Below are 18,564 nucleotides of genomic sequence, written 5' to 3' on the forward strand. Positions count from 1 at the left end.
TGTAGGCTACTAATGTTGAGAACAAAGAAGAAAAAACATTACTTTTGCAAGCCCACAGAGCCCTTCAGGTACCATTACCTTATGCCATTGTTTTTAAATTGGTGTAAGAATAACTCCACTGAACTTAATTACACTGGTGTAACACTGTAGTAACAATAGAGCGATTATAAAATCGCACTAGCACAACTTCAGGAAAATATTCCACCACTGTTACAAAGAAAATACAAAGAAAATGAAATTGTCACTTCTACTTTTAGTCAAGTTTATTTTATTTTTGTGTATTAATTACACTTAATTGTTCACACTGAACAAAAATTACTGGATGTGGAAAACTAAACAATTACCAATAGATTTCACATTCTACAAAATTATGTCAAGATAATTCTTATGCCATAACCAAAACAAATTATAACAGTATATGATATTTAAGTGCTCTGGGAACTCTGTTAATAACAAGTCTCCCATCATAACTCAAAGAAGCAAAAAGCCATGGGTCTGCTGAGGACCATTCCACTGCATATACACTGTCTTCATGTTCTTCATAGGTGGCTATTATGCTGTCCTGCAGGGGCTCTTTAGTCCTGGAAAAAAAAATATAGAGCACTGACTGTAGCTGTTTTATAAGGCAATATAAATGTCACAAACAAACGAAGTTTCACAGGCCCAGATTCACTGTATAGCAATGGAGTCCATGGATACACCATTACATGCATGCTAACCAGTCACACTTAGATTTTATAAAGTATAGCATGAAAACATTGATATTAAAATGGCCATTAGTAGAGAGCAGTGATTCTCATTTTCACTACCTAAAATGTCAGTTTTTCACAAGCCAAGGAAGTTTTAGACCTCAGAAGGCACAACGTTGTGCCTTCCCTATGCACCTCTACCTTTAAACCAAGTAATACAAGTTACAGAGTATTACAAATAAGCAAATAATAAATTTTTCCTCAGATTAACATATGGCCTAAGAGGAGTATCCCTCAAACCCACCTCCCCCAGGCTTTTATCTGTTTTTTGTTAAGTGAATTTTGAATCTCTTAAAATTAGCTTTACAATTGAATGTAACCATATTGGGCACAGAACTCTATCTGACCCAGAGTGTGTTTGATACAGCAGGCCTGATCCCTCAAAATTCACATGGGAGTCTTGCAGACCTAGACCATAACCTCAAGGGCAGCAGAAAATAGTAGAAGAGAAGGGTTCAAACTACACCATATTAACCTTTCCTCTTCTCCTGCCCATTCCACAGAAGTATATCAATATTAGCTTTAATGAAGCAGCATTTTCGTTTTTCACCTTATATATCACATAGTACATTTGAATTTTCAAAAACAAATAAGGACCTTTATACCTCAATTGTTTAAAAATCAATATGCATTGTTCTTTGATTTACAAAGTACACAATATGGATTGATACTATGGTAAAACAAATGTACTCCCTCTTTCTTCACCCTAATCACAGGTCCAATCCCTTTTTCTGTCAGAGCCACTTCAGTACATTATTGTGTAGGCTGGTAGGTACCTGTACTGAGGTTTTGATGGAGGATACAAGATTTCTCTCCTGTCTGACAAAAATCAGTGTGGCTTTCCGAAGCATCCCCCTCCCTCCTAGAAAAAGACTTGTATTATAGCTGCCATCCTTCTACTTGAAGGATATGACAGGGAACCTATGAATGCTGCTCAATCATCACACAGATACAGCCGTGACAGAAATGAGTGCTGTTGTTGGCTGTCTCTGCACATTTTCGTGGTCTCAGTGTTCAAACAATGAATCTATATAAGAAAGAGCATAAAAAACAAATCTGGTATTGAATTCATTTAGCTTGCAGGGCTGCATGTGGTATTATTACTGCCCCAGCTTACCAGCTGTGACTTTAATATCACAATTAAAATAAAATTCAACTCAATAATTAATAAAAGTCTTTAATAACAACAGTGTGAGTTTATTTAGCTTCAAGGATCATCATCTTTTACTTAAACTATTTTAGGAAAACTAGCACAAATGTTACCAAAGAGGTCACATACAGCTTATTGGTTAGCTATGAAGAGTATGATGTGCAGAACTTCTGAAAAAATACTCTGATACGCTCCATCTAAAAACAGATCTACTGAGCTGACAATGCGCATTTCATCTCCCAAATTGTTCTTCTGACTTCTTGTTAACTGACAAGGCTGGTTAAGAGAAAGTTGGTCATGTCCCCAGATAGCAATGTGCCTCACACGATGCTCACCCACTTATCCAAAACGACATTATTTTGAAGGTTTCACGTGTCTCTTTGGATAAGCAGGGGAGCAATGCAAGGTGCACACTGCTGTCAAGGGACATGACCGACTTTCAGTTAACCAAGAATTTCAGTTAACAAGAGGCTCAATAAACAGGGATAGATAAACTTCTAGCTCACACTGTTTTCTGTATGTAAAATGTGTGATTTTTGGATCAATTCAAACAATACATCTTCTATAACTTAATATAAAAAGGGATTGTATGTTCAGAAAAAAGTCTTTCATTAGAAGATGAACTAATATGCTACATTTAATTTCAACTCTTTTATTCTGAACCCTCATTTATTATTCTTCCTTTGATTAATTTCCCTCTGAGTATTAAAGGTAACCGGGCAGTTTCTACAAGGAAAGCATATTCCTAAAAATAATTTACATCACATGAGCTCGGGACTAGACATGGTAGTATTGTATAGTTTCTTCCTCCATAATGTAGGCCTAGCTTTAGGACACTGCATTTATGGAAGTGAAGGAGGCATAACCACGGACCCCTTACACAAGACTAGATACTATACAAGATACTCAGGCAAACACTATGCACAGGATGAAAATTACTGCAGGAACAGTACAAAAGGTCCAGTAGAAACTTGCTTCTGCATCTGATTTTGGAGATATTATACATACTGTAATGAAAGAAAGTAAGAAATTATCCTCTAAATTGTGCTACCGGGATAATTTGCCCATTGGGCATGCACCAGCATAGGCAGTAGCAGAATAAGGACCAATATATCTGGAATGTGGGGATGCCAAAATGAAAAGAAATTGGAATACAAGAGACTTTCTTTTCAGAAAAGAAATCTCTTTGAGACAGATCATTTTATCCCCTTTGCAGAGACAGCCGAAGAAAACATCTGCTGGGTATCCTGTGCCCTGTATTATTTTGATAACCCAAGAATCCCAGAGGATATGCAATTTGAAACTCTGTAAAGCTTACAGACTTACAGACCTTCCATTTCAGAATCTAAGTACAGAAATTTTACCTGTTTGTCTGTTCTGATCAAGTTGAAAATCAGTTTTATGCTAACTGTGCAGCAGCTGAGACACCCATCAGTGATTTTTAAGCACACATGCAACAGAAATACTGGTCATTTTCCCACCTCAGTAAAATCCTCTCTCCAATAGAAACACTAACACACACAATCTGGATTTTAAAATAGATTTGCATTAATGATTAAATAGGGAATGTTTACAAGCCCAAGTGAAGAAATTAACAGAAAATAATTATACATTTGTTAAAGACAAAACAATGTAACAAGTGGAAAGTGCTGTTCTGTTAGATTAGCTAGACTTGCTAGTTTCTCAGACATCCTACCAACAAAGCTACAGATATTTTCCTGCAAAATATCTGCATAAGCAATTTTAATGAAGTTATTTTGTTGGCTTATGGTACACTGTAATCTTCTAATTTCTAGATGTTTCATACTGAAGTGCAAAAGCCCATTTTCTAAAACAGTCAATATTAACTCTATGTTAGTTATGGGAAATACCCTAAAACATGCTTTGAAACATTTGGTAAAAGTGAGAACATCAATATCAAAATATACAAGTTTCCCCATTTTTAACCAAACAGGTTAAGTGCATAAGGATGTGTCCATCTCCTGATTAAACTGAAAAACCTCATCAAAAGAGAAGATCCTCAACAATATTCCAGACGTCCCTAGGAAACCTAGTACAACTCCCTGCATCATGATGGCAGTAGCCATTGCCATGGAAAACGTATCAGCTCCACCTACACCTGATTGGAGAGTGGTCCTGGTAACTATATTTGCAGTACTGTTGTAATTTTAACTTTTGCCTAATTTTTATTTTTGTTTATATTAAAAATAATTAGTAAGTTTGTAACTCTAAGTTAAACAGCCTCCCAGAAATTTTTCATTGGCTTGTCTACATACACATTTATTTCACGGCAAGCAAGACTGCAAATTTACCTGCACAAGCCTGCCAGGGACTAACTGTCTGTGTGGACCTTCCTGACATGATACTTTGCTAATATGCTTGATCTAGTCTTTTTTGAAGTAGATGTGTATTAAAGTGCATTAACAAAGTGTTAAGGAGCATTACCAGGTCCACATCAACAGCTAAAGGCTAGTTAGTGTGAGATAGATACACAGCCCAGTTTCCTAAGGATCAAATGTTCATGTAGACAAACCTGAAGCCTTACTCAAAAAAATTATTAATAAATCCACTCACTCAACTCCAGATTAATATGACTGGACTGGTGATTCCTTTGTGTTTTAAGAAACATTTAAGAATTGCTTAGTGAAGTAAAAATCATGAACCTTACAAGCCATATGAGGCACTGGAGGACCTTATATGGGTGCAGGTGTGAAGTCACTCTGTACCTGATTACCTTTTCCCTCCACAAGTCATCTTCTTCTCTGTTCTCTAAATTAGATGTCATCCTCTAATCCTACAATGTTGATAAGGGAACCTAAAGAGTGTTCACTGCTTCCCTTTGGAGCCTCAAACTTTTACCTTTCTGGGAATGGCACAAAACCCATTTTTAATTCCCATAAGCATTTGGGGAAGTGGGTGATCTAATGATCATAAGGATTTCATTTACTACATAAAAAACATCCTTACAGTCTATCTACCATTCAAACTGTCTCAAAAATAATGAAAGGTTCTTTTACTCATAAAGCCCAGTAGAATACACATCTGAAAGTGAAGCAATTCAGCATATAGGGTGACCTTAAAGTAAACAGGTAAATTTTCAACTCCCATGTCTCCAAAACATCTTGTGGAATTTGCCCAAAACTTGGCAGAATAACATTAACCACATACCATAAGATCTAACAGTCACAGGATTAGTTTCAGCTTAGTGAAATAAAGAAATGGGAGGGCAATTTTGCACAACAAGTATCTTTCAGGAAGCTAACTTTAACCTCAACTAGAGAGAGCCTAATACCTTTCTAGAGTATGCCCAAGTTCTCTATACAAGATATGTTACACCTCTCTGTCGTCTTCCTGCAGAAGAGAAACTTTTGCAAAGAGTGCTTCCAGAATAAATATGCTGATATTTTTAGAAATATACTGGAACACCCTCTGCCCACCTCCACTAATTCCTCACATAAAAGAGACCAGTACTAATTAAAAAAAACTCTCAAAATAATTGTTCTTATAGTTATGAAGCCTTGAAAGTAGGAGTGTTTAACTGAAAATATGATAACTGTAATTATAAAATGAGCAAAAATATGGGAGTAGGTATTTCTGAGCTCTGTGTATAAACCTTTGTAGCTATGTAATTCAGGTAAGTTAGACACGTTATACTCCTTTACAGCAATATAACCATGAAAGGGGGAAAAAATAGAAGATGTTAGAAAAGGATCTGGGGGTTATAGCAGATCATGAGTCAACATACTCTTTGTGCTGGGGTACTTTGGCATCAAGGTGCGCCCTCAGGGTGGTGGATTGAGGAAGCCCTCTATGGCCAACAGCACCTTGGATAGGGGAAACTGATTCCAAACCAGGGCAGACATAGCTCACTAAGGCTTTTTAGGCACATCAGTCTAGGAAAAGGAAACTCTGATTTCAAACCTATGCTCTCTTTCCCTCCTGTTCACAAGCTGCAGTTCTTGTGCCTATGCATGATGGTTGGTATGAGATGAGAGAGTCAACTAGGAACTCAACACGAGCCAGCCTCACTTAAATCTATTCATATGTGAGGGTATATCTCTTCACATTAAAGGTGACCCTAAAAGTGATGGGAGTCCTATGGCAATAAGCAAGTGACATTGGATGCAGCTGGAGGATACCACTGGAAGCATTTAGCCACAAACCTGCACGTAGGCAGCCCAGGTGTGATGGTGTCTGTCTGCTGAACTGGAACAACAGCAGCTCCCATATCCTGCCTAGGTGAAAAAGCAGCCCTATTTAAGGACGGTGCTGCTTACTCTGAAAGAAGAGCAGGGGAGAAAACAATCCCTAAGCACAGCTTGTTCCAGCTGATTCCCATTGGTTAACCACCACTGACTAGATATCCAATTTTGCAGTCACAAGGGAATAATCAATGGCTAAACAGAAACTATGCTTTGCATCCTGGAACATATGCACAATTCTTGATAGCAATGATAGCCACAAATGCGGACAGCAATCATTGCTAGAAAACTTGCTCATTATAACATCAGTGTTGTAGCCTGAAGCTGAACTTGTATTTATGGTACCAGCCAGTTCACAGATGTTGGAGCAGGATATTCATATTACTGTGTGGGCCATCCTGAGGGTCAGCCAAGGCAATCAAGAGTCGTCTTCGCCATCAGGATACCACTAATCCCCTGCTTGAATGCCAGCCGCATGTCATCAGTCCTCGCCTCATGAGCGCAAAACTTAGACTGAGGCAGGGACAATACCTTGTACTTGTTAGTGCATATGCATCCACTTTGCCGGCTGCACAGGATGAAAAGGAGGCTTTCTATGCTAGCCTGAAGTCAGTGATCTTTTCAGTACTTTTTAAATCCAGGCGGTATATACTAGGCAATTTTAATGCTTGAGTTGGTCAGGACCGCACCACATAGACAAAGGTTCTTGGACATCACGGTATTGGTAGCGAGAACTCAGATGACACACTTCTTCCGACTTGGATGCACCCCTGGTCTAAGCACTGGCTTATGATTGACTACTTCATCACAAAACAAAGAAATCTTTGTGACGTTAAGTTGACTCATGTAATGTGTGGCACTGGTACATGATATGCAGTGTTCTCTCCTTGAACCTTTATCCACCAAAAGGTCATCACTCTGCTTTATGCTGAAAAAAGTTGGATGTAGGTAAACTTGAAATACCTGAGACACAAGCACTGTTTCAACTCAGGCTTGATGCTTCCTTAGTCATTGCAATGAAAGTCCAGAGCAGCCATTCACTACGAAGGATGACTGGATTCACAACAAAGAAATAACCTACAGAACTGCTGTTGAAATCTTCTGTTTCCAAAAATGCAAGCACAAGGACTGGTTGGATGACAAGGACAAAAATGCCCAAGCTCTTCTTCTTAAGATGCACTGGACACACCTGGCATGGATCAACAATAAAGAGAATGCCTCCAGGAAGTCAGCATATATTTGAGTTAAGCAGGAGGCACAAGTCAAATTACAGCAAATGAAAAAGGACTGTTGAATATATAAAGGAGTTAAACTTTGGGATGCAGCCGATACACATAATTTTAAAGCATTCCATGTTACGCTGAAGCAGCCTATGGGCCACCCATTGCTGGCTCTACACTAGTGCATGATGGTGATGGCCTCTCTATCACAAATAGTGCTAAAATCCTTGCCTGCTGGGCTGAACATTTTTGCAAAGTATTAAACCAGACCGTAACATTTGACAGCGTTCTTGAAGAGATTCCTCAGTGGGCTAATGATTTACAGTTGGTCATAGTACCAACTCTAAGGGACCCACAAAGAACTATTAAACAGATGACATCTGGAAAGGCACCTGGCAGTGATGTAATTCCTTCAGAAATTTATAAAGCTGCTGGTAGCCAGATCATGTACCATCTCAACCATTATTTATTACCAGGTGGGAGAAGGAGCTAGTCTCACAGGACTTCAAAGATGTCTGATTGTACACATATACAAGAGACAAGGTGACCATGCATGCTGTGATGACCACCAGAGCATCTCTTTGTTCTCTATAGCTGGTAAAAGCCTGATCCACATCCTTTACAACTGGATTTCACTGCATGTGTTTAAAAATGGCATTTTTCGTGAAAACCAGTGTGGATTTTGTGCCAGTCGAGTCACTGTCAACATATTTACAGCCAGAAAGATACAAGATAAATGTAGCTAGCAACATCAGGACCTCTGTGTGATTCTCTTCAATTTGATTAAGGCATTTGACACAGTCAACAAAAATGGGCTCTGGAAAGTACTTGGGCAATTTGTCTGTCCTGAAAAATGTATCAATATTGTTCAGTCTTTTCACAATGGCATGCTAGGATGCATCCTTAACAATGGAGAGATATTAGCACCCTTTGAAATATCAAATGGTAGAAAACAAGGATGTGTTCTTGTTCCTCACTTGTTCAGTGTCTACTTTTCAACGATGCTGTCAGTTGCTTTCAAGGACTGCATGTTGGGCATACCTATTCAGTTCCGAACAGATGGCAGTATTTTCAGCCCCAGAGACTTCAGGCTCACATCAAAGTGTTTACTACAACTATTTGTGACCTGTATACTGATGACTGTGGATTGTTGGCTCATTCAGTCAAGGATTTTCGGGAGCTTTTTGATGACTTTGTTACTTCTCACCGCTTTGGACTCACAGTGAGCCTCAAGAAGAGAGAGGGTATGCCTCAGCCTATTTGGCACAGCTCAGCACTCCAGTCACTGCTGCTGGTGCCGTCCTTCAGGCTGCTGACACATTCTGCTGCTTCAGAAGTGAACTCTCATAGCATAAACATGGATAATGATGTAGCTGCTCAATTAACCAAAGCCAGCCCTGCCTTCAGAAGAGTGACCAAATGTCTATGGAATGACCATGGTGTTAGACTCCATACCAAGGTAGCAGTTCTTCAAGGAATTAACTTGAATGTTTTCCTGTAAGGCTTGAGTCACAGATAATATAGCAGTCCCAAGTTTTGAAACTCAGTAGTTCCATACGGCCCATTCGAAGAAGACTACTCCATGAATTGGGACAAAATTCCTAGCACTAAAGTTCTTAAACTGTGTGGTGTCATGGGCATGGAAGTAATGCTTACGAACAGACAGTTTCACTGGATTGCTCATATTATGAGGATGGATGATACATGGATGTCAAAGATGGTTTTCTATCGCAGTGCGCTCATGGAAAGCATCCTACTAGTGGTCAGTATAAATGCTATAAAGACATCTCAAAGGCCAACGTGAAGTCATGAAACATATCTCCCAGTAATCTGGAAATTCTAACTCAGGACAGATTGTCCCGGAAACAAAGCATTGAACAGGCTGTCAAATGTTTTGATAGTCAACATATCCAGACATTACAGGAAAAGCATAAGATCCAAAAAGAATGTACAACACACACAGCTGGTGGATTTTTATGTGACATCTGTAATCAGCTCTGCCGAGACTATTGATATTAAAAGCAACAATGAAAAGTTATGCTTATTTTTCACGAGCAGATTTACTTGGGCTCTTAAAGAAATTAAGCTTTTTTATTTTCCCCCAGAAAAGAAAAGGAAAATGTACATGCTTTATATAAATGGTTATTTTTTTCAAAAATAGTGTTATTTTTATGTAGTTAATTTTTATTTTGGATTTCTTTCCGAAAAAAGGACTTAAAACTTATCCATTTAATTTTTTGGTAATTTTTTTTTAGATGTGAGTTGCATCAAGTGTATTTTTTTCCTTCATCCCTATAAAAAATTCTTATTATTCACTATGTTTTACCAAAAAGTGACTATCATCAATTTGGTTTCCAATAATATTTCTTCTAGTTTTCAAGCCTCAAGCACTGACTTACTTGTGCCAACATAGAGAACTACTTCAAATTTCTCTATTTTATCTCTTTTCTGTAAGGTTTATTGAGAAGCAATCTGATTCCAGGTCCAGCCTACTTTTGTGGCTCATCTTGGTTCAGCCTCTCAACATTTGCTCAGGTATGTCAGTTGTGAGGACTGTATTTGATTGGTAATTCTTCTCTGTTTCATTTTATGAGAAGCAATCCCATTCTGCTTAATCCCATTTTCCTGGCACAACCAATCCCTTACTGGGCTTTAAGTTATGATGAGAGGAAGCTGTATAACAAATTTGATGGTGCTTTTGCCATTTAGAACATGTGTGGATAATTAAATGGCAGTGGTTTGTCAGGGTTGGCCCCCAGCAGGCTGCCACCACTATATTTGCCTGCACCTCCACAGGTATAGGTGATTACAACTCCCATGGGCTGGAGATTGCCATTCCATGTCAATGGAAGTTGCAGGAAGCAACAAGGACCACGACACCGATTCCTGCAGCAACCATTTGCCAAGAATTATGATCCAGGTCCAATGAGAGCTGCAATTGCCCATATGTGTGATAGCACAAGTAAATACAGCTGTGGTGGCCCCCACAGGGGAAATGGATCTGGCCTGTGGGCCAGTATTTGTCCCCACCCACAAGCTTAGGAGGAGTTTTCAGACCTTAGGCATTGATTTAACTGTGTCAAAACAGAGCAACTACTCCAAATTTCTGTGCTTTATTACCTCTTTTCTGTTTATTCAGCAGCAATCCTATTCCAGGGTCTTATTCTTTTGGCTCATGTTGATTCAGTATTTTGCAACAGTTATGTCAATTTCGAGGATTATAAATTTGATGAGTATGTCTCTTTTCCGTTTGGCTTTATGAGAAGCAATCCCATTCCAGGCACCTCTCGTTTTCCTGGTGGTGTATGAAGCCTCCACTCAGTCCAGTACAATGAAGAGGTAAGTCTTGTAACTTTTAATCATCACCCATTTTAAGTCCTGTAACTTTCTGTAAGTTTGTTTTGTAGCAGCTGCTAGGTCTATATGCAGTATTATAAGTTAGTAAGGACTTGTTTATAGATACCATAAGTCTGTAAGAAATCCTGGCTATTCCTTTGTAAAGGAAGTTACTTTCTCTGAAGTGAGCTCTCCTTTGTGTGAGAGAGGAAAGTGTGAATGTGGGTGTGCATGCAATGGAATCAGTCCCTGAAGTCTGGATGACCAGCTGCCAGCAACACCTTGATAGACAGAGAAAAATAGGAGCTGCACACTGCAAAGGAACTTATGAGAGAGAAAAAGGCCCCATCAAGAGAAGATCAAAGTCCCTTCTGTTGTTAGCTGATGACTCATGGTCATACAGTGTCCTGGGGCAGTGGGACAGGACAACAGCTATGGGGTGAAACATTTAAAAAGATGGGTGCAAAGCTACGGGGAGTTATTATTGCCATCACCACACTGCAGGAGTTAGTCTTGGCTGGCTGGCCTCTCCTTATCTGCAGGATGGACAGTACTGACTGCTCCTGAATGTTACACTGACAAGAGAGCAAGCTGACAAGGTGGTCATACAATCAGCTCGCTGCCTGAGATTCATGACTGCAGGCAGACACACTGGAACCACTGTGCCGTGGCTTTATCCACTGTCCCTGTGCAACTCTTCATCTGTGTGAGTTCATCTGTGTAAATGCATCTGTGCAGGTGGCTATGACTGTGTGTGGGTGTGTGCTTGAAAGCTAGTTCCACTTTTTCCTTTGATTCAAGGGTGATATTTAATAAATTACATGTGTGTGTAACTCTGGGTGGTCTTTAGTGGAAATAAGGGAACATTTAGTGGTGGAGAATATGGACAATACAGGATTAATGTGAATATGAGCTGTATCTAAAGAGGGTCTGAAACCCCTTCATTCTAGGCAGATGTTTGTGAGTAGGCTAGCTAGCTCCAGGTTGGGTCCAAGGTCTGGGATAATGGAGGCAGAGGGTTGGTGTATTGTCCTCCAGCACAGATCCCTGGCAGCTGTTTATGGGTTGGCTAGCTGACTCCAGGCTGGAATCAGGAATGCAGGGAGGGTAGACATCATTCCATTGTTTAAGGGGAAAAGTGAACAGGCACTATTAAGGATCTGCATCAATAAAGAAACCTCGGGACTGTTCCAATTCACCTTTGTCCAGGCTCATTCCCTGGCTAGTTTCAAGGACAAGTAACACCTGGAACAACCAAAACCGTATATTGCTTTATGTTATGATAGAGGAAGCTGTATACCAAATTTTGTGTCCCTAGCTCTTCCTGTTTCAGAGCAGTTTTGATCAAACAAGCAAACTCTCTAAAATACTTAATAAAGAAAAGACAACATAAAAAGCAAATGCATTTTCGTGTATGCAATGTTTTACGTAATACTATTTTTAATAAAATAGCTTACGATGCATCTAACCTCTTTATACACCGAGGTGGAGTGACTATACATTTACAAATGCTCACTGTGATGCGCATTATTTCCTACCTACAGTTGAAAATAAGTTATATGAAACAAAAAAACTAAATGTATAGGCACGACAAGGCATAATTTTCTAGTACAGCCCATCAGCTATATTAGGATTGCAATTAATGTTGGCATTGTGTTACATATATTTTCAATTTTTCTTTTCCTGACTGTTTGTGGATTACTAAAGAAGAAGGAAAAAACAAGGAAATCTGAGGAAAAACAGACTTTCAATTCTCATGTAACACATATTATTAAGAGTGGTTTCAGGGTCTGACTGAAAACCCACTTTGATTAATGGGAGTCTATACCAGTGAACTTTCAGCAACTCTGCCGGTGACTTTTAGAAAGGTGGATCCCATCCAAGGCCCTGAATATAACATATTAAATTGAAATGTATGACATGCCTGAAAGGCGTGTAAACAAAAATTCTGAAGTCAGTAAAGAATATAGCATGTTAGTCCTTAAATTAAAAACAAATACAGTGTATTATAAAGGCTTGTGTGAAAAGCAATATATTTCATACTTCTCCTCTTGATGGTGGTCCTCTTGGTCACTAAGCTCATCATCATCTACCAGATGTCCAAAGGGTTCAGAAGAAATTGATACCATGTTAGACAGAATGATTCTGCTATCACTGCTGCCTGAAAGGACTAGCTGGTCATGAGAATGATTGTATCGTACATTCCATACCCTATAAAATGTAAATAATTAAAATTACAAAAGTCTCTTCAACAGATTCAGCATGTAAATATACTGAGCTGTTTCAGTACATTTCAATTTGAATGTGAACAAATAGTTTCAGAGTAATCTAATCTGTAAACTAGGTTATGCTCTAGGAATTATTTTGTGTGTGTTCTACGGCCTTTGCTATATTGGAGATTGGATTAGATTTCACAATGGTCCTTTCTGACTATAAGTTGCAGGTGAGGAGAGTTCGGAGGGACCAATATAACTCCCCAAGAGTAAATATCTGCTTATTGTTCAATGTATCGAATAGACTTTCCAAAAATACTGAACACAGTAAGGTAGTCAAAATATACTGCTATATTAAATCTCACAACATTTCCACGGTGAACTATTAAAATTAACCCTAAATAAAAAGGATTAGATTTTTCTAGTGTTTACATTTTACAAATTAAGGTATTACCAGTTGCTTTATGGTGTTATTTTGTTCTAATTTTTAAATCTTCTCAAGAAGTTAAAAATATTGCTTTTGTTAATTTGCATCTTCAAGGTACAGTACTATCGAAGTGGCTGCAGGGTCCAAATTTATGTTGCAAGAGATTCTGTAAACCATATTCCAATATTAAGTGCCTAGCTTCTCTCGACTACAAAGGTGTTACGACATAAGATTTGAAAAATGGAATGCTTAATCTCTTTAGTGCTTTCTTAAAACTATGGGTGAGAGCCTCACCTTACTCTCTGGATCAGGCCAAGGGAGACTACCCCAGGGTACACATTGAACTAAGAACCCCTGCCTGCTCCCCCTCCTCACTTGTGTTGCCTGAGGGAGTGTGAAGAACAATTACTAAGGCGAGAGCTGCACCATGCTGTGCTGTGGAGATGCTGGACAATTCAACTGCCATAGGACAGCCCAGGGACGTTGCTGTAATTTAGACAGCCCTAGGGGTGTCTAAATTATATCAGGGACTGCAAAGCAACCCAGAATCCAGAGCACATAGATATCTAAAAAGGCACCTCAGCCCCTTCCCCCTGTGCTGTGCCTGTCAGAGATACTGCCCAGAATATCCCCCTTCACATAGTTGCACATACTTTCCTAGAAATTAGACTAACACTCTCCAACCGTTAATTCACAAATTATACAGCAAAATAGTCCCATATTAAAACCATTCCATGATGCAGAAAAATGAGGAATCACAGTAGCATAAACACAGCTAATGTGCATTGTTTTTAAACAGTAAAATAATTAGCAGAATAAATTACGTAAACTGTCCACCCACAAAACAGCATGCAGATAATTTATTCTACCAGTGGGAATGCTCCTCTAGCGTCTTCACTGGCTCAGTGACATTTCTAGTGTCCCAGAATTTCACCTTGCAGTCATCCCCGCAACTAGCCAGGTAGTACTGTTTATTGGGATTGAAGTCCAGGTCCCGAACCAGCTGTCCATGTGCATTTTCGATGTAATAGATCTGCCTGGAAAACACATATTAAAAATTAAAGGTACTGTGAAAGCTAATTGTAGTCTACTGAATTACATCTGTTTCTGTAGTAACTTGGTTAATTATTTGGCACAGATGGGCCTAGGTCACATCTATACAGTAAACCCTACATTTAACAGGCTAATGTCAGCGAGGCATGTCCGTTATTCACAGAAGTCCATTAAATGCGAAGATTTACTGCTCGCCCAGGCTCTCTCAGCCTCAGACCGCCGAAAACAACAACAAAAAACAACCCCCACCCGCAAAAAAAAAAAAAAAAAAGCAAACAAACAAACAAAAAAATATCCTGCCACTCACCAAAGCCTCTGCTGGATGGGCCCCAAAATCCCGCCCTGGCTCAGATCACACTGTGTGTCTTGGACCCCACTGCCGTGTGTGGCTGGAGGTGGCCTGCCACACGCCTGGAGTTGCCTCGCTGCACGCAGCTTGAGGCACTCGCTGTGCGCAGCTAAAGGTGCCTCGTCACACATGGTTAGAGCTGTCTTGCTGCACACCACTGGAGGGGCCACCTTGCAGTCTGCAGGAGCCACTGCCATGGACTGCTCCCACCAGAGGTGGGGGTACGTATGGATTGCAGTCTGTGGCAGTGGTATGGTCCCTCCCCACTGTGTTTTCTTCTGGTGGTGCAGGGTAGATTTTACAGACCCCAGTGGACTTTGGGAACCATGGGGAGACATCTGTTGTTCCTGAAGTCTGCTAAATCAGGGTCCATAACATCGAGGGTTTCCTGTATTATAATCTTGGGTTGACACAAATTAAATCAGCCTTTAGCCACCGAATCTGTACGTTGCTCGGTGGCATGCACATTTGGCTGTTTGCTTTTGCAACATGTACTCGCTAGGAGTGGCTGTGTCATTCCAAAATACAATATACCACTCCATGTGTAGGTATCCCAATGTGCCACACACCACTGTACAGCCCAATGTCTTTTGGGAAATATTCTCCAGGTGTTGTTGAATAGAAATAACACAGCCAGGCATTTCTGAGAGCTAAGGATCAACTTCACAATGTGCAATTTTCACCACACCATAATACTAGACATATCCCATAATTTCTGCACCTTTTCAGAGTTTGTCAACTCTAATAGAAGCCTGCAGCTCTGCAGATTTCTCATTAACATTGCAGTGATCCTCTGATATTCATAGAGCTGCAAGAAGCACTGCAACAATGACATGACAATGTCTTCAAGGGCATGCATTGGCCTGCTAAACCCAGGGTTGTGAATTCAATCCCTGAAGGGGTCATTTAGGGATCTGGGGCAAATAGATTTTAAAAAAAATCTGTCAGGGAGGGTGATAGGTCCTGCTGTGATGGTAGGAGACTGGACTCAATGGCCTCTCAATGTCTCTTCCAGTTCCATGAGATAGGAAAGACAGTTTTCTAAGAGATATAGCGAAAATCCATTCAAGCCTGTCGGTAGCATTCAAGAAGCAGTTGCAAACAATGAAGTACCGCTTTTGGGTCCAAAACTGGCTGGTAGAATTGCATCATAATGCAAGTTTGGAATGATAAGCAGTGGTTGCAGAATCTTCAGATGTGAAAGACCACATACTTGGATCTGTATGCAACTTTCACTCCAGCCCTCCAGTACAGCAACACCAGAATGAGCTGTACTGGCAATGATGACATAAATGATGACTATACTGTGAAAGCTTGCAAATTCTGATTGCTACCACTCTGCGGAAAATCATTTTGGAGCTGGAAAATCCACAGTGGGGGGATCATGCAAGTGTGTGGAGCCATTAAATAGGCAATACCCAGGACTGTGACGCTCAGCAATATGAAAGATATAGCGGATAGATTTGCAGCAATGGGGTTTCTGAATTGTGATGGGGTGATGGATGACACATATACACCTATTTTGGTGCCAGCCCATATTACCACTGAGTACAACATAAACGGCTACATTCCCAGGCTTATGAAATTGGTGGCTCATTGGGTACATTTTTTTTATATGAATAGGAGCTGGTCAGGAAAGATGCACGATGCTCTCATTTTTAGTGACTGTTCACAAGGATGCAAGCAGGGACATTCTTTCCATTGGGGGATTACCATTGGTAATGAAATGCCAAATACCAACTTTCTTCACCTTCTCTCTCATTCTATTCTCTTTCCCCTATTCTCTGAACATATGTCAGGCTTACCCCAATAGTAAAAGCCTTCCTCTTCACCACACTTGTTTCTCCAATTATTGTCCCATCTTCTCCTTTTACTGTCTTCTAATCTTCCTACAATGTATTCCCACTGCCTGCACTTCCTCTGATTTAATTTTCACTTGAGATCCATACATTCTGGTTTCTATCTTCTCAGCTGAAAATACATTGCTCTTGCTATCATTACTCATGACCTCCTCCTCCTGCCCTAGTGTGAAATTCTTTTTTCTGAAACTTCTTGCCAGAGGATCCTGCAAAGGTCAAGCCTATAACAGGGTTCAAAATAGAACTAAGTAAGTTCATGGAAGGTAGGCCCATCAATGGCTATTAGCTAGGGTAGGCAGGGATGATGTCCCCCTAGGCTTTGTTTACCAGACACTGGGAATGGGTGGCAGGGGATGGGTCACTTGATGAGAATCTGTTCTGTTCATTCTCTCAGGGGCACCTCATATTTGCCACTGTCGGAGGACAGGATATTAGGCTAGACAGACCTTTGGCTTGACCCAGTATGGGTGTACTTATGTTCTTTTCCACTTTCATTTGTCTAACACTCTCAGCATAACTTTCTACCCATTATAGGTTGTTTCTTGAAAGTATTTTCCTGCTTCTATTCTAGCCCTTCTTCAGTATCTCCCTTCTACATTTTCCCATTCTCTGTAGATTTCTGTCCTCGGCTCCCTCGTCTTACTTCTTTATTCCTTAGTTATGGCTGAATTAAACTACTCCCATTGCTTCAGCTCCTACTTTTGTCTACTTATAGGACCTTTCTCTAAGCCAGCTAGCCTGGCTCACCTTATTGTGAACAACCTGCTTGTTTTCCCCAATACTAATCAGTTATGCAGTTCTACTGCCTCAAAACTCAGTAGCTCCATTGGTCTGAAGAGTCTATTCTGCAGACTTTGGTAGCTTGAAGGACAGAACTCATGTAAGAATTTTGTTGTGCAGCTCAGTCCTGTGAGCTCCAAACTCGTCAGAAAGCAAGCTTCAGTCAAATCATGGGAGACACAGCCGTGGTTAGATATGGCTATACACCAACACGTCTACATGCAATTGGTGTAATGTTTTCATACACATATAAAATACGGGTAGCTAGCGGAAAATAGTTATATTCCAGGAAATACAGTAACTCTACTTATTAAGTTGACAAATCAAACTACCCTCTTTCCACAATCTCTTTAGCTCAGTATTATTCTTATTTGTATTGTTTTCATGTAGATTACGAATAGTGCATTGTCTGAAGCCCACTGTTCTTCAAACTGCTTGTGGGGTGGTCTAATCCAGGGGCAGGCAAATGCCTGCCCACGGGACAGATATGGGTATGCCAAGATTAGTCCCTGATGGGCCCCCCACCTCTGAATTTACCTCTGCAGGTACTGGGAAATCACAGATCTCATTGGCTCTGGCTCACTGTTTGCAGTGGGAAGCAGAGGCCAGCCCGTGCTGCTTCTGGTGCTCCCCGTGGCCGTGAACAGGAATCATTGGCCGAGAGCTGCAATCACCCAATACTAGTGGAGGTGCAAGTAACTGTGCAGTAATTGTTAAGTTTGTGAAGTTTGCTATTGTAAACCATACCGTAGCATTTCTCTTTCCGCTACTGTTAACAATCTGAATAAAGATTTTTCCACTGGTGTTTACTAGGGTACCTCATTAAACACAATGTTGAGAAGATTTCTCCATTAGGACTAGTCAGATCATGAAATGTAAATTTATTGTGTCTTTAGCATTTAAACATTCTTGGAAACATAGTTAGGCTTTACACCCTAGTGTGAATACAAAATGCTAAAGGAGATAACTACTCAAAACAAAAGGAAGACCCCCCCATAGCAAAGTTCTTCTCTTTTGCTCTTTATCATTGCCTCCTATACACTTTTAGTAAAGTCAGACTAATTTTCAAATATGAAGCTAGATTTTTGCATGTCCTCTTACAGAACAATGGAAATGATGAATATGGTTATAGAAGGACAAGAAAAAATGGTTTTGATTATTTTGTGTGTGTATATATATATATACATATATATATATATATGTATGAATATTTAACCTGCCTTTAT

The 18,564-nt window shown here is 39.9% G+C and overlaps 1 protein-coding gene across 1 annotated transcript in view; it reads right to left on the reverse strand.

Moving 5' to 3' along the window:
- Window positions 1-248: 248 nt before the first annotated feature.
- Window positions 249-18,564, reverse strand: part of EIPR1 (EARP complex and GARP complex interacting protein 1) — a 168,672-nt gene continuing 150,356 nt past the window's right edge. Inside the window, exons 7-9 of the mRNA XM_074991214.1 lie at window positions 14,167-14,334; window positions 12,701-12,868; window positions 249-581 (exon numbers count right to left, since the gene is read on the reverse strand). Of these exons, the coding sequence (XP_074847315.1) occupies window positions 407-581; window positions 12,701-12,868; window positions 14,167-14,334 (511 nt within the window). The 3' untranslated portion in view covers window positions 249-406. The remainder of the gene's footprint in view (window positions 582-12,700; window positions 12,869-14,166; window positions 14,335-18,564) is intronic.

The sequence above is a fragment of the Carettochelys insculpta genome, chromosome 3 (genome assembly GCF_033958435.1).
Source record: "Carettochelys insculpta isolate YL-2023 chromosome 3, ASM3395843v1, whole genome shotgun sequence".
NCBI lineage: Eukaryota > Metazoa > Chordata > Testudines > Carettochelyidae > Carettochelys > Carettochelys insculpta.